The 15,283-nt window shown below is 34.6% G+C and overlaps 1 protein-coding gene across 1 annotated transcript in view; it reads right to left on the bottom strand.

Moving 5' to 3' along the window:
- MYCBP2 (MYC binding protein 2) overlaps nucleotides 1-15,283 on the bottom strand; it is a 270,931-nt gene that overhangs the window by 53,433 nt on the left and 202,215 nt on the right. Inside the window, 1 exon segment of the mRNA XM_036831466.1 lies at nucleotides 13,243-13,365. Within this exon segment, the coding sequence (XP_036687361.1) occupies nucleotides 13,243-13,365 (123 nt within the window).

Consider the following 15,283-nt stretch of genomic DNA (forward strand, 5'->3'; position numbering starts at 1 on the left):
TTTTCGAGTAAGTGTTTTCCTTTTCTTCGGATTATACCCAGTGAATTTGCATTTAAAGCTGTCAGTCCAGGCAGCTGCTGGCTAGAGTACGTAATTATCATCACTGTCACCTTATTCTAAATCCTCCAAAACATCAATAGACAGACGTGGGAATAATACTTATACTTAGTTGTACTTATTTCTTATCTGCATGTTGTTTGGTTGCTCACATCTTTTGGCCAGGTTGAAGGTATAGTTTATATATTGTCTCCTCAATAACCAATAAACTAGTTTTTTATATGTTTAAAAATAAATAGTTTCAAAATAAGTAATTTCCAGAATATCTGAAGTATAAGTTAAGCTTAACCATTTACTGCCTGTGTTAAGAGTCTATTTGTCAAAATATCTGTAGTACTATTCAGAGAAGAATGCAAATGTACAATTACCAGGGTTTAAATTGAGTGAAGAAAGTCAGAAACACTGTTCCTGTCATTCTACTGTAAACTTGACAAAATGTTATTATCATTGTTTGTGAAGGATCTATAGAATTAGGTTTCTTTCTGTATCTTAAAAAATATATACAGACATAAATGTAGATATGTATAAACACTAACAGAATGTGGAATCCTACTAAATGTATTAGAAGAAAAAGAGCTTAAGACACAGAATAGGAACTAAAATTTACTTATATAAATGTTAGTATACTAAATGAATTATAAAAGAATGACAGCTTAAGCTTAAGAATTTCCAACTTAAGGCTAAAATAGCAATAAGCTTTTCACTAGAATATAACATTCATCCATATGATACAAATGCAGAAAGGAAGATGGATGAAAGTCTGTAATGATGTATTTTCAAACTGTCAGTCAACAATGCCATCTTCAGTTATGTAAATGCTAAGTATGTTTCCCACATTCGAATTATATTACAGCTTACTGGAGGCTAAGTTACCCAACTGAACTCATTTTTTCTTAAAATCCGCTTTTTATTCTGTGTATTGGATAAGGTAAGCATATAATCTTTCAAAACAAAGACAGAAAACTGGACACCATTCTAGACTGGCTCCTTCAACTGTGATTAGCAAGTCCTGTACAATTTTACTGCCTACGTGTTTCTAAACTTGTTCCTTCTTCTATACGTCCACTGTAATTTACCTTCTTCTATACGTCCACTGTAATTTACCTTAGTATAAGCCCTACTCAGCTCTTCTCTGGAATCCCTGCCTCTAACGCTCTCCCTTTCTCCAGAACCTTTTTCATAATATTTTTAGTTATCTTCCACAAATGTAAGACTGATCATATCATTCTTTTTGTTTAAAATTCTGCAGAACTATATACGCCTTCATCTGCTCCCTCCATTTTACTCACTTTACTCACAGGATAAAGTCTAAACTACTAAGAGTGGCTTACAAGACCCTTCATGATGTGGCCCCGCCCTCTCTAGTGTAAGAAACCGCCACTAGGACACTAACACTCTAAGCTACAAACGCGTGAAGTTTCTCAAGTGAATCATGTTTCCTAACATAATCAAATGAGTTGATTCATTTGAAGTGGTTAAAATGGTGCCTGTTATGTGGTGAATGACTGCCACGTGTTGGCGATTACCACATCTTCTCTTTCCTCAAACCACCAACACTTTCCCCATGCTAACTCTGAGCTGATGATGGCTTCCTATTCTACTGAGAAAACAAACAAAACATAAAACAAATGGACAACATTCTCAAGCTGCTAACACTACACATTCTTTTCTCTCCTGTTATGATGGATCACCTATTTCTGCTCCTACTTGGCCAACCTTTCCCCTTTGCGCTACATCCCATCCCCTCTCCCACGGATGAATACTGTTCCAGCAATCCTCCCCTCTCTCCTGCATCGGCAATTTTTCTCTCTATTGGATCATTCTCATTAAAAAACAACCCTGCACAGAACTAGAACAAAAAATTTCACAATTTGTATGGAAACACAAAAGACCCCGAATAGCCAAAGCAATCTTGAGAACGAAAAATGGAGCTGGGGGAATCAGGCTCCCTGACTTCAGACTATACTACAAAGCTTCAGTAATCAAGACAGTTTGGTACTGGCACAAAAACAGAAATATAGATCAATGGAACAGGATAGAAAGCCCAGAGATAAACACACACACATATGGTCACCTTATCTTTGATAAAGGAGACAAGCATATAAAGTGGAGAAAAGACAGCCTCTTCAATAAGTGGTGCTGGGAAAATTGGACAGCTACATGTAAAAGTATGAAATTAGAACACTCCCTGACACCATGCACAAAAATAAACTCCAAATGGATTAAAGACCTAAGTGTAAGGCCAGACACTATCAAACTCTTAGAGGAAAACATAGGCAGAACACTCTATGACATACATCACAGCAAGATTCTTTTTGACCCAGCTCCCAGAGAAATGGAAATAAGAACACAAATAAACAAATGGGACCTAATGAAACTTAAAAGCTTTTGCACAGCAAAGGAAACCATAAACAAGACCAAAAGACAACCATCAGAATGGGAGAAAATATTTGCAAATGAAGCAACTGACAAAGGATTAATCTCCAAGATTTACAAGCAGCTCATGCAGCTCAATAACAAAAAAACGAACAACCCAATCCAAAAATGGGCAGAAGACCTAAATAGACATTTCTCCAAAGAAGATATACAGATGGCCTACAGACACATGAAAGAATGCTCAACATCATTAATCATTAGAGAAATGCAAATAAAAACTACAATGAGATATCATCTCACACCGGTCAGAATGGCCATCATCAAAAAATCTAGAAACAATAAATGCTGGAGAGGGTGTGGAGGAAAGGGAACACTCTTGCACTGTTGGTGGGAATGTAAATTGATACAGCCACTATGGAGAACAGTATGGAGGTTCCTTAAAAAACTACAAATAGAACTACCATACGACCCAGCAATCCCACTACTGGGTATATACCCTGAGAAAACCATAGGTCAAAAAGTGTCATGTACCACAATGTTCATTGCAGCTCTATTTACAATAGCCAGGACCTGGAAGCAACCTAAATGTCCATCGACAGATGAATGGATAAAGAAGATGTGGCACATATATACAATGGAATTTTACTCAGCCATAAAAAGAAATGAAATGGAGGTATTTGTAATGAGGTGGATGGAGTTAGAGTCTGTCATACAGAGTGAAGTAAGTCAGAAAGAGAAAAACAAATACAGTATGCTAACACATATATACGGAATCTAAGGAAAAAAAAAAAAAAAAAAAAGGCCATGAAGAACCTAGTGGCAAGACGGGAATAAAGACACAGACCTACTAGAGAATGGACTTGAGGATATGGGGAGGGGGTGGGGTGAGATGGGACAGGGTAAGAGAGTGTCATGGACATATATACACTACCAAATGTAAAATAGATAGCTAGTGGGAAGCAGCCGCATAGCACAGGGAGATCAGCTCGGTGCTTTGTGACCACCTAGAGGGGTGGGATGGGGAGGGTGGGAGGGAGGGAGATGCAAGAGGGAAGAGAAATGGGAACCTATTGTATATGTATAACTGATTCACTTTGTTATAAAGCAGAAGCTAACACACTATTGTAAGGCAATTATACTTCAATAAAGATGTTTAAAGGAAAAAAAAAAAAAAAAACAACCCTGATGTTACCTTTTCCCCATTAAAAACCAAACCAAACAAAAATCTCCCCAGATCTCACATCCTCTGCCCTGGTTTCACTTTATGTGTTTTCCTTCCCTTTACAGTAAAACTTGACAAATTTATCTATAATAACTGTCTCCAATTTCTCTTCCCCACTTTCTCTTGAACCCACTCTAATCAAGCTTTGGCATCTCATCCGACTAGAGTTGCTCTCATCAAGATCATCAGTGACCTCCACGTTGCTAAATCCAATGGTCCATTCTCAATCCTCACTTTACCTGACCCATCGGCAACATCTGATACAGCCTGTCACGATTTCCTTGAAATACTTTCTTCACTTGGCTTCCAGAAACACCACACTGATTTGGTTTTCCTCCTATTTCTATGGCCACTTGTCAGTCTCTTCCCTGAAGTGCCCCAGGGCTCAGTCTTTAGGCATCTTTTCTTTTCTCCCTATACCTACTTTCCTGCTGCTTTAATTCACCCTTAGGGCAACTCTCAAATTATTCTGCTATAAGCCAGTGAACTCCCAACTTATGTGTCCTTCCCAGACAGTTCCCTTGAACTCCAGGGTCTTACATTGATCTCAACTTGATATCTCCACTGGACTTAAAAGGAACCTCAAACTTAACGTATCTGATCATTTGCAAACACGGTGACAATTATTCCTATCCCTGTACCATGCCCCTTTGCAGCAACTCCAAGCAAGAAGTGAAGTCCATGTCTCCGTCCTTGAACATAAGTGTCTTGCTTTGACCAACAGAGTATGGCATATGCGATGCTCTGTCAGTTTCAAGCCTAAGCCTCAAAAGACTGTACATGCTTTTGTGTTTGCAGAATCCTGCAATGTCCATGCAAACAAACCCAGGTTAGCCCACTGAATGACAAGAGATATTTGGCCTAGTCACCCTTTTCATGCCAGCCAATCCCCAAGGAAAAAATACCTGGCTGACCTACAGATGCATGAAGGATCCCAGGCAAGATCACAACAACTGCCCTGCTGAACCCAGCCTACTCTGCTAACACACAGAATTGTGAGCTAAAGAGTGCCTGTTTTAAGTCATTAAGTTTTGGGGTGGTTTGTTATGCAACAGTAGCTTACCAATATAATGTCCAAAATTAAGCCTTTGTTATTGCCCCCCCAGACCTAGTTCTCCTACAGTCCCCATATTAAATGGAAATTACATTCTTCCCAATGCCTAGGCAAAAATCTTAGATTTGCCCTCCACTATTTTGGTATTCTCATTGCTTATTCAATCTTTAGGCAAATCCTGTTGATTCCCCTTCAAAATATATCCAGTATTCCATGATTTAATACCGTCTCTTCGGCTACTACTCTGGTAAAGCCACCATCATATCTCACCTGGATTACTGTGAAAACCTCCCAAACTGGACTCTTTGCATGACCAGTACTTAGAAGAGTGCCTGACATGTAGATGGTGGTCAATAAATATTTTTGAGTCAATGGATCCCGAAAACTTAGCTCATGCTATTCTTAGAGAGGAAATACACCTGTAACCTCCTTCCCCACCCCCACTGCTGCCTGATAAATTCCTATGAGTCCTTCAACACTCTGATTAGGGGCCACGTCTTTGTCTAATGCCTTCTCTAACCTTTCCTAGCTGAGTCAGCAGCTTTTCCTCCTATGTTTCCAATGCATCCTGTGAATATTGCTCCTCCAGACTTAAAATAATGCCATCATTTTTTTCAACATGGCTGCCTTCCTCAGTATTCCAAAAGCCCTTCAAGATCAGTGATAATATTTTCTTTACGTTATTGCTCCCTATAGCCTAGCATAGACTAGACATTTAACAAACGCAGGTAAATAGATGATGGAAGAATAAATGACCCATCTGAAGAAGAATGGTAATAAAGGGTGGAATAAATTTAGTAGCCAATAAGGAGATGGGAGCAAAGGGAGAGACAAAAGGTCAGATCTGGTCAGGAGAAAGCAAACAGATGCACTCGGGCACACTGTCTTATAAACAACAGCAGCGTTCTCTGTGGTCTAAATTCCTAGGATGAAGTGAGGGCTGATGAAGAGGGAAAGGAACATGGGTCAAAGCTTTCCTACCACAGAGAAGATGGAGACACTGAGTGAAGATATATTCTGGCCCGTGACTGAAATGACAAGGATTTGTAGGGATGCTAGAGATGTTAGAGCCCAAACTGAAATAAATATGTTGGCCATTGTGACAGATGCTACCGGTTCAAGTATGAAAAATTTTACTGCACTTGACTATTTGATTTTACGAAATCTTTGTTGATATCATCCTTTAATTTTCCTTAACAAAAATTATAAAGAGGAAAAGGGTCTGAGAAATCAGCTTAGTGTCACAAAACTAACTGGAGGGAGAAGAACAGAGATTAAAACACAGGTCTCCTTCCCAAGTCAAGGGCTCCATCCATGCCACAGCTCACACCAGGCAAGCAAATAAGTAGACAGATTCTGGGCTGGGATTATAATCCAGGATAAAAATGAAGTCTAAGTCTTAGAAAAAACCTGGCTTTTATACTGATATTCATACTAACATCTGAATGTAGTGTTACCATATGAAGAATTAATCTCAAAGCAAATAATGAAGTTAAGCTGTGAAAATGTACTGAGGAGTACCTAGGAAACCTCATTTGTGCCTTTCCTGCAACTCACTCCACAGAGAATAGACTGCTCTCTCTGAGACTGTGATTGCCTCCACTTTTCCTTGGAGCATGAGAGATGTTAAATGTTTGCATCAAAAGGCAATATCAATATCAACAGATAACGTTTATTAGGCACCTCATTTTATGGATGAGGTAAAAAGGGCTCAGCTGCATCAAGTAACTGAACTAAATAAGCGGCTGGAGAGGAAATTTGAGCTTAATGTCTTTCCACCACTACATCTTTATAAGCTAAGTAAGTAAACACAGTGCTTTAGTATATGTTAGTATTCTTGAACACAAACCAATATGCATGCAGATACTCAGGTGGACTCTTTTGTCACATTTAGCAAAAGTTTTGTCTCATTTGAGAATGTGATTATGGGTATAACAGAAAAACTCGTTGCAAAGTAACCTAGAGCTCTCAAATCTGGGCTTGAAAGTACGACATACTTTGATATATATATTATATGTTACATATTTAAAATCTCTGGGAGAATCGTAAACTGTCTTAATGTTCTATTTACCATTTTTTTCTACAAAAAAATAAAAGCAAATTATTTAGCTCCTTGGACAGCAAGCTAGAAAATGTTTATATTAAACACAGTCACGTGAAATACAGTTTTTCAGTTGGAGGATCTTTCGTAAAATTCCATCAGTATAAACTCAGAATTATTAGATATCACATCAAGACATTATAGTTAAATTTAATTACTACTGAAGTATTCTTCCTCTATTTTGAAGATGTACTCTAAGTAAATACAGGAATATCAATCATAAGATAACAAGAAACACATGATCTTAAACTCATAGTTTACACTGAAGAAATGATCATCTTAGGCATTTACAGTCAATAAATACTCCCTGAATGCTTATGATGTGTAAGATATTGTCAGAGGATATGGGACTTAAATAAAATGATGCTTTCAAAAGACATGAGGAAAGATAATGAAAATATAGAATGTAATATTCTTAAAAGTAAGCGGGCACCTATATCATTCCCCACCTCAGTCCACTAGAAACTTACTGCCAAGTTGCTTACCAATTCTAAAACCTACATAAATACTTTTGAAATAAAAAAGTAAATTATGGAACAGTAAAGGAAAAGTTTATATACACATCTCTCTTCTCTCTCATGCCTTTGCACACATATAAATATGGTAAGACAAGGAAAATGTGTGACTTTTATTTCTATAATTATTCTATTTCACTAGAATAACAGTTGAAGTAATTTGTATGTATATATGTATGTGTGCATGTATAAAATAATCTTGCAACTTAAAAAAATTACCAAATGAATTTAATGTGTCAGATTATTTTCAATTCCAAAGATTAATTTTAAAAAACCCCTATGTTTCAGGGGAAAAAAAAACCTAAAGAAATACTGATTAATAATGCTCATAAAGTTGACATGTGGAGCAGTTTATGTATGTCCCTACTTTATGTATGTCATCTACTTAGCTGGGAACTTGAGTTACAGTATTTAGGAAACCTTTTCCTTTTAAACCACGCTACATTCTTAAACTATGAAGGGGAAAATAACCAATCCAAACAAAGCTAATACTCTGGATGCTAGCACCAAATGGAAATAGAAATTTAAAAACTATATATTAAAGAACAGATTTTTACATTACTTATTAGTAGGCAAAGCTAGATATTTAAAAACATGGCCTCCTTTGTAGTCAGGAGAACTGGGCTCATGTTCTGACTCTACCATTTACTATGTATGTTTCTAGGGCATATCATTTATCCTCTTTAAGCCTCCGTTTCCTTAACTGTAAAATGGAGACATTATCTCAAATGAGGATGTATTAAAGTGCTCAAGGACAGTAGTAAGTACATAGTGGTGACTTATCAGAATACGCAAGAACTAGTAAATACAGTCTTCTATACATAATATTTTATTCAATATTTTAGAATCACAAAAGTGTAAGACAAAAACGATTCTCATTTTACTAATTAGTAAAGGGAAGTTCAGTATAAATAAGCCATCTTCTAAAGCAAGATGAAATGCTAGTGTGATGGACAGCAGTGAAATTCAGGAAAGAATTATCTTACTCAGGTAGTTTTAACTCTGCCATATTTAATTTTCCTATGATGTAATTACTACAATTCTAATATATCTATAAGACATTAAACTATTTTTAGATTCCATACTTGTTTTTAGTTGTGCTAAAGATTAAGCCTTCTGGTTTCTGGAATTGGGTAGTCAAACTTCAGTGATATTCTGCTGAGAATAAGAAGTCTGTATCATTGGAGTACACGCAAGTAATGATTCAGAAAACTGGTAATTTTGAGACATTTCTAGGCCATGATTTCAAATTTGCTCCAAGATGGTGGTAAAGGAAGTGGTGGTACTGATAACACTTAGACACAATATGAACAAAATTATATGGACACAATGTCAGTTAGAAACCTATTATCCTTTAAAAGAGGCAAATCTGATTTCCTTATGGTCTTTACATTTTGTTTTACAATATTTTATTAAGTAATTTGGTAAAATAAAAACTGTAATTATACTTTTTTTTAGAGAAGTTTTTGAGAAGACTTGCAATAACCCTTTAGGTAGAACAAAACAGTTCTTATGCCTTAGTTCTCTTGTCTGCTGCCACTATGACATTATCAGGGTAATTTCTCTTTTACAATTTTATATTTAATATGAATTTTCTGCCTGGTTATGATGGGTTTTTTCCATTTTATTTCCTTGTCCTTACCTTTAAAACTTCCTGCAACCTGGGTACATCTAAATGTAAAGTGTCTGTCACTCCATTAAATGGGTAAACTAAGTCTTCACTCCTCTTTCATTCTTCTATAATGCTTATCAAGGAAGAAAAAACTATTTCACACACATGACACTATTATGTTTCCTTGAAATTCTTCTTTTAAGAGACATTAAAGTGAATATTACACATGAATAGAGATGATTAGCTAGAAATTGATACTACTTATATTTACAAACTAATTTCATTAATTGAACTTGCCTAATGTATAGTGCAAACCTAAAAAAGTTTATACTCTTGTATATTCTTTTCCTAAGATAGATAATAATATAATTTGCTAACTATACACCACCCTGGTTCCTAATAAAAACTAAACCAGCTGGCATTCTCTTAAGTAATCCTAATAATAGCTATAAAAGTATTTTTGTAGAAAAATAACTTAGGTCTAAGTGTGGATGTATTTTATTAAAGTAAAGAGGTCATGCATTTGAATTCAAACAAATGGGTGTACAAGCTGAGACTTCCAAAAACTCTCTCAATTCAGTGAGTGTGTTTATATACTGTATAGCCAATATGTGAACTGAAGGCCAAGAAGAGCATATTGTTGTCATACTAGGAGGCTTGAGAAGTTTATGGGGAAGCCTCAGGAACTTATTAAGAAAAAAGAAGACTCAGGTAAATGTAATTTGTTTTGGGTCTGTTTTCCAGATCAGTATGAACTACTATCATGGATAAAGGGCTAGAACAATCCTAGAAGGCAGAACTGGAATCAACTGATTGGTTTAACTTATTAAGAACAACAACAACAACAACAACAACAACAAAAAGCAAGAGAAGAAACAACAATGTGAGAACATTTGGAAACCTAAGTTGCTATACATTTCACAGACACCAAATTCACCTAAAAGAAACAAACAAACCTGCCCAGTACAGCCTCTCCTCCACCCACTGGTATAGTGAAATAGGTTCATTCTCTTGGGGCATCTCTAAGTAACAAAAATTCAGTGTAAAACAAGGAAAGTTATCCTTATAACTGATGCTTACCATAGTCGTGCATATTATAAATTTTTTTTAATCAATGTTTTCTTAATATATTTTATAGTATGATTTGCTTATTCTGGAATTAGAATAGAAAACATAAAAGTCATATTTTAATAACTACACTTAATAAAAAAATGTGATTAAAAACAAATGTCTTAGCTGCAGAATGTCTTAGGTCAGAACAGCTTAAGTGCTTCAAAAATGTGGGAAGGGATAACATCCTCATTAAATAAAACCAGTTAGGTGAGTTGATAAATAATTAGTAACTGATAAACAACTCAGAACAAAGCTTCAGAAATGGTTTGATGAGGCAGGTTAAGGCTGACAAGACTTACTCTGAAGCTGAGGCTGCTGGAAGGAAAGGGGCTGTCCGAACACAAATGGGCTGTGGACTAGGGAAGAGGGAGGTTTTGCAGCTTGATCAAAGATGGAAGGAGCTGGGAGATTGGGCCGTGACTGAATGGAATTCAATATGGCACTCAGTTGGTCACCTGCAGTGGGCAAAACAGTCAAAACTACAACTTGTTATTAATTAACATCCAAAATGGCAAAGTAAATGGTGCTTTATGACATTCAGATAAAGTTAAACACTAAATAAAACAATGCCAATTCAGAACTGTTGTGGAAGTTGGTGACTGTTATTCTCAAATTAGGGATCGAATGTTGTATGTTGTTTTAATAATGGAAGCACCCCAACAAATCTTATATAATGGCCCACCTACAAAAACAAATCCATTTAAATTCATATACAACATCTAGCAGCAGCATGAGAGAATACAGAGTCTATGAAGTAAGTATGATAAGTTGATTCAATACCATACAAGTATAAAGGAAGATTTAAGTCAATGATGTCTTCTGTGCAGTACCTGACATTGACTATTATCACCCTGCCTCATACGCAGTACACTTCATGCAGAAAATATGCAAATAATATAAACAGTTCAAAGTAGGACTGAAGGGAGGCAAAGTATATGTTATTAACTTAGTAATACATTTATATTACAGTTATAAATTAGTACTTTCTTTTTTAAAGTTGTTATTGCCAAAGAAATTATACATTTTTAAAAGCATGAACTCTTTTGCTTGGATAGGCAATGTAAAAATTTATAAAAGACCTATAAGAAAAAAAGGAATATGAGGTACCTTATTTGAATAGTATCTCAAACATGAATTCTGATATTTTCTTCAAAATTAAATACAAAGGACATTAACAGAAAAGTACTTTTAAAAATATGAAGTGATATAATTGGATGGATGATAGCTCCTTATTTATGAGAATATAAATATTAAATAGTTTAAATGATGCTGAAGAAGAAGGGGGGAACCATATCCAGACTAGCTGATGCAGAAACCAGAAAACGGTACCTTTCCAGGCATATTCTCTAGATATAATAAAGTTTCATAAATAAAAATTTAAATGAAACACCAACAAGAAACAGATTAATATGGAAAGAACTGTGCACACAAGCTACATATCTTTACTTAAAAAAATTAATGCTGCAGATTAGAAAAGGATTTTAGAGGTGATGAAGAATTTTATAAAATTGTTTTAAGGAAAAAGAATTTTTGCAAAAAACAGTTGCTTGATGTTGGATAGCGTAAAGAGTTAAAGAAAATGGGAACTACAATTAAAGGTAAGATAATAAATAAAGATTAGATATATTTAATCAGATGAAAGTTTCTTAATATTTCTTCACTCCATCTAAATATTTTAAAAGCCTATTAAGAAGTACATTTAAGAAGTGCTATTTTTGAACAATATTAGCAAAATCACTTTTAAAAAGTAATACATTATTTCTAATTAATAACAAATGTTCTCAGCAATGTTTGTCTCTATTGAAAGTTGATTTTTATTCTTATGATGTTTTAACAAATTCTGTTTTAAAGACTGATTTAATGTGATAGCCACCAGGACAATTTAGACATTTTAGAGACTGAAAGCATACAATTTGAATTAAACATGGCTTTAAAACAGATTACTGTACAAGTACATAGTGGTAAGTAAACACTGAGATTTTAATTTAAGGACTGGGAACGGCAGAAGGAAAGGGACATGAAGAAAACACCACAAAGCATTTACCCTACTTAAGCATGAAGGTCTAGTTTAAGTTAGTTGAAATCTGAGCTACCAGAAATGAGCAAGCAGATAGTACCCAAGCCTGTAGGATAGAACAACCCAATGTAGGAGGAAGAGCCAAAAAGAAATCTTGTAGCTAAGGCTTCCTTCTTAATAAAAATACTTTGTGGAAAGTAATAAAGGTATCAAACAGAAAGTGGTTTTATTTTAAATTGAATATTTCCTCTATACTGACGTAATTCTGTATCTTGTTGACTACTTCATTATTTCACTTGCTCTGCAAGTCAGGTATTAAAACAACTGTATTTGTGTCTGGAAATCAAATCTCATGAATTAGTTTAAATAACATTTTAAAGTAAAAGTATTTCCATATAGGCTATCTTCTCCTTCCTACCCATTGTCCAGCTGTATGCTACCTTCTGACAGTATCGTCGATTTTGAAGCTAAGAGTTAGGATCAGGTTATAAGAAAGCATGTGAATGTGTCCAAATTTACATACAAATGGAATTTTGGATGAAATTCGAGCATAAATTACTCCAAAATAATTATTATTTGTACTGTCCATGATGCTGGTCTCTTCTATTAATGCAACCGAAACAAGTTGTATACATTTTATATCCATATGGCTTAGGGGTTTTGTTTTTCTTTTTACAATTTTTTGGTTTCATTATACATACCAAACCCAAAGCTATCATCTCATGTAATTCGAAATTAACTAAGATAACTTGATTAGACATTGAAAACCACACATGTTTAATAAAGCTGATGTGCAATATTACTTAAAAATATTACTTAAAATATTTTGATTTTAAATGGATCATTTTGGAAAGTTCTTTTTTGCTCATTAACATTTAATAATAACTGGATGATAAAGAAAAGTTCTTCTACTGGATATAGTGACACAGAATCTTTATGATGTGAATTCAAAATGAGTGTCTACAAAATAAGAACAGGTAAGCAAGAACTATAAACTTAAGCTAAAATGGCTAAAACCAATACTGTAAAAAGAACACCGTCGTAAACATTTTGATTGTTAGTTTTCTAGGAACAAACTTAAAGTTTTGTGGGTGAACAGTAATAAAAATGGTTATAAGAGAAGGTAATAAAAATATTACAGTTAGGTAAGTAAAAGACTCACTTAAAACACTTACCTTTATTATTTCCGAGTCCATAATCAAATCCTTGGGCACTGCAACTTGCCCCTTTATTAAAAGCTTGTACTGAGAAAGGGCTTGGAGGAGGAGTTTGAGAATTTTGATCCAGAAGAACTTGTTCTACAATAAAAGGAACATCTATAAAATTAGTTTCTTATGTGCTATTCCCCATTTATAAAGAGAGAAAATTGCAAGAAAGATTTTTATGATGGTTAAATTTTAAAATAACCTCACATTTACATTTGATAATAGGTCTACCAATTAGGTCACTGACACCAACAAAGTCTACGACAAAATCTTTGTTTTCATCAATCAAAATCACTATAATATTTAGAAATGGGATATGCTCTTATGGAGTCAATTTGCTTTTATTGTGCTATTAACATTTGCTATTATTGCTTTTTTTTTGCTTTTATTGTGCCATATATATATGGCAAAAAATCATTAAGTGATCACAGAGAAGTTTAAACTTCTCTTACACCTCTTTTCGGGTTGAGTATGTATCTTAGTAGAAACGATATCCTAATTTAAGAAGCATTTTATCTAAAAAGAACCTTCTACCTTCTAAGTATATGGGAATACAATTTCCCATGGTAAAACTCACTCCTTAGTATAGAAAGCATTTTACATTTTAACAATAATAGCTAACCTTACCATCTGATAGCTTTGTTATTTCTTCACTTAGCTTTCATATAGAACTCATAAAGTATCTTCACTTTGTAAATGAGAAAGCCAAGGCACAGAGATATTAGGTAATTTGGCCAAGGTCATACAACTGAAAAGTTAAGAGCTGGCATTTGTACCCTGGCAGTCCAGTCCCAGAGTCTACTCTTACACATTATGCTCATTGCTAGTTAAAATGATTACTAAGCTAGAAAGACCCTGACAGTCACTTAAACCATTCTCAGATTATTTAATTATGTCTTATATAAACCTGATCTCGCTTTAGGTTATTTTCATTTATATCTGAATATCCCTATATAATGAAAATGTTTAAGAATTTATGAATATGTAATAATTATATATGTAGTAAGTATACTGTAAATGGGAAAGTTATTTTGTAAGATGTCTGATTTACATGAAATGAAGACTTTTGCTTTTCAAAACATAATGAAGAATAGTTCTACCATCTCAGGACATTATTTTATGATGACATCATCTATGACTAAGACACACTGGTCTGTAAAGACAAGGGAGGAAGTAGGTTCTCAAATTGGGTTCAGTGGATTACTGATGCAGTGTGGTGTAATGAGCACAGCATTTGAAATATGAATGAAGATTCTGGCTCAAGTCTTTCACCTGCCCTGTTTCCAGTGGTATAACCATAGGCAAGTCATTTTAAATACTATGAGCTTAGAAATGTAAAATGAAGATTATATAACCGATATCAAAGGCTTGCTGCGGGGAAAAAGGGGAGAATGTTTAATGTACCATGTTAATATATCTAAACGTACTCTGTCATTCACACAAATTCCAAACCTTTCTTGAATCTATTTATATACTATGGCCATATTACCCTTGGATAATAGTTATTATAACTTTATACTCTTTTGGATAAAGAAGCATATTCATTTAATTGTCTGACCCTCTCCTATAAATTCTGGGATTTGGTAGAAAAGTCTATGTTGGGCCTATCCACTTATTTTGATGTCCTAACTAATACTTTTGTGACTCAACTTGTATATTTAGAAAACTTAGTGAGCAACTAGTATGTGTGAAAACTGCTTTAGAACTAGGAATACAAAGATAAAAAACCTGTGCCTGTCCACAAGGGACTCACAATCTGGGTACGAAGAAATAAAAATTAACTTCAATATAATATCAGTTTTGTTCTAGTGGTGAATTCAGTTCTTTAGGATGAGAGGTAACTCTTCACTCTGTGAGAATCAGTTAAAGCTTCACCTAAGTGATGTCATGTGGTCTGAACAAGATATCGCCACCAGGAGAATGAAGAGAAGAGGACAAAAAGGAAAATCTTTTATTAAAGGAGATCATTGTTGAAAAACGGTAAAATAAAGTTTAAAGCTGAAACTCTAAT

The sequence above is a fragment of the Balaenoptera musculus genome, chromosome 18 (genome assembly GCF_009873245.2).
Source record: "Balaenoptera musculus isolate JJ_BM4_2016_0621 chromosome 18, mBalMus1.pri.v3, whole genome shotgun sequence".
Classification (NCBI taxonomy): domain Eukaryota; kingdom Metazoa; phylum Chordata; class Mammalia; order Artiodactyla; family Balaenopteridae; genus Balaenoptera; species Balaenoptera musculus.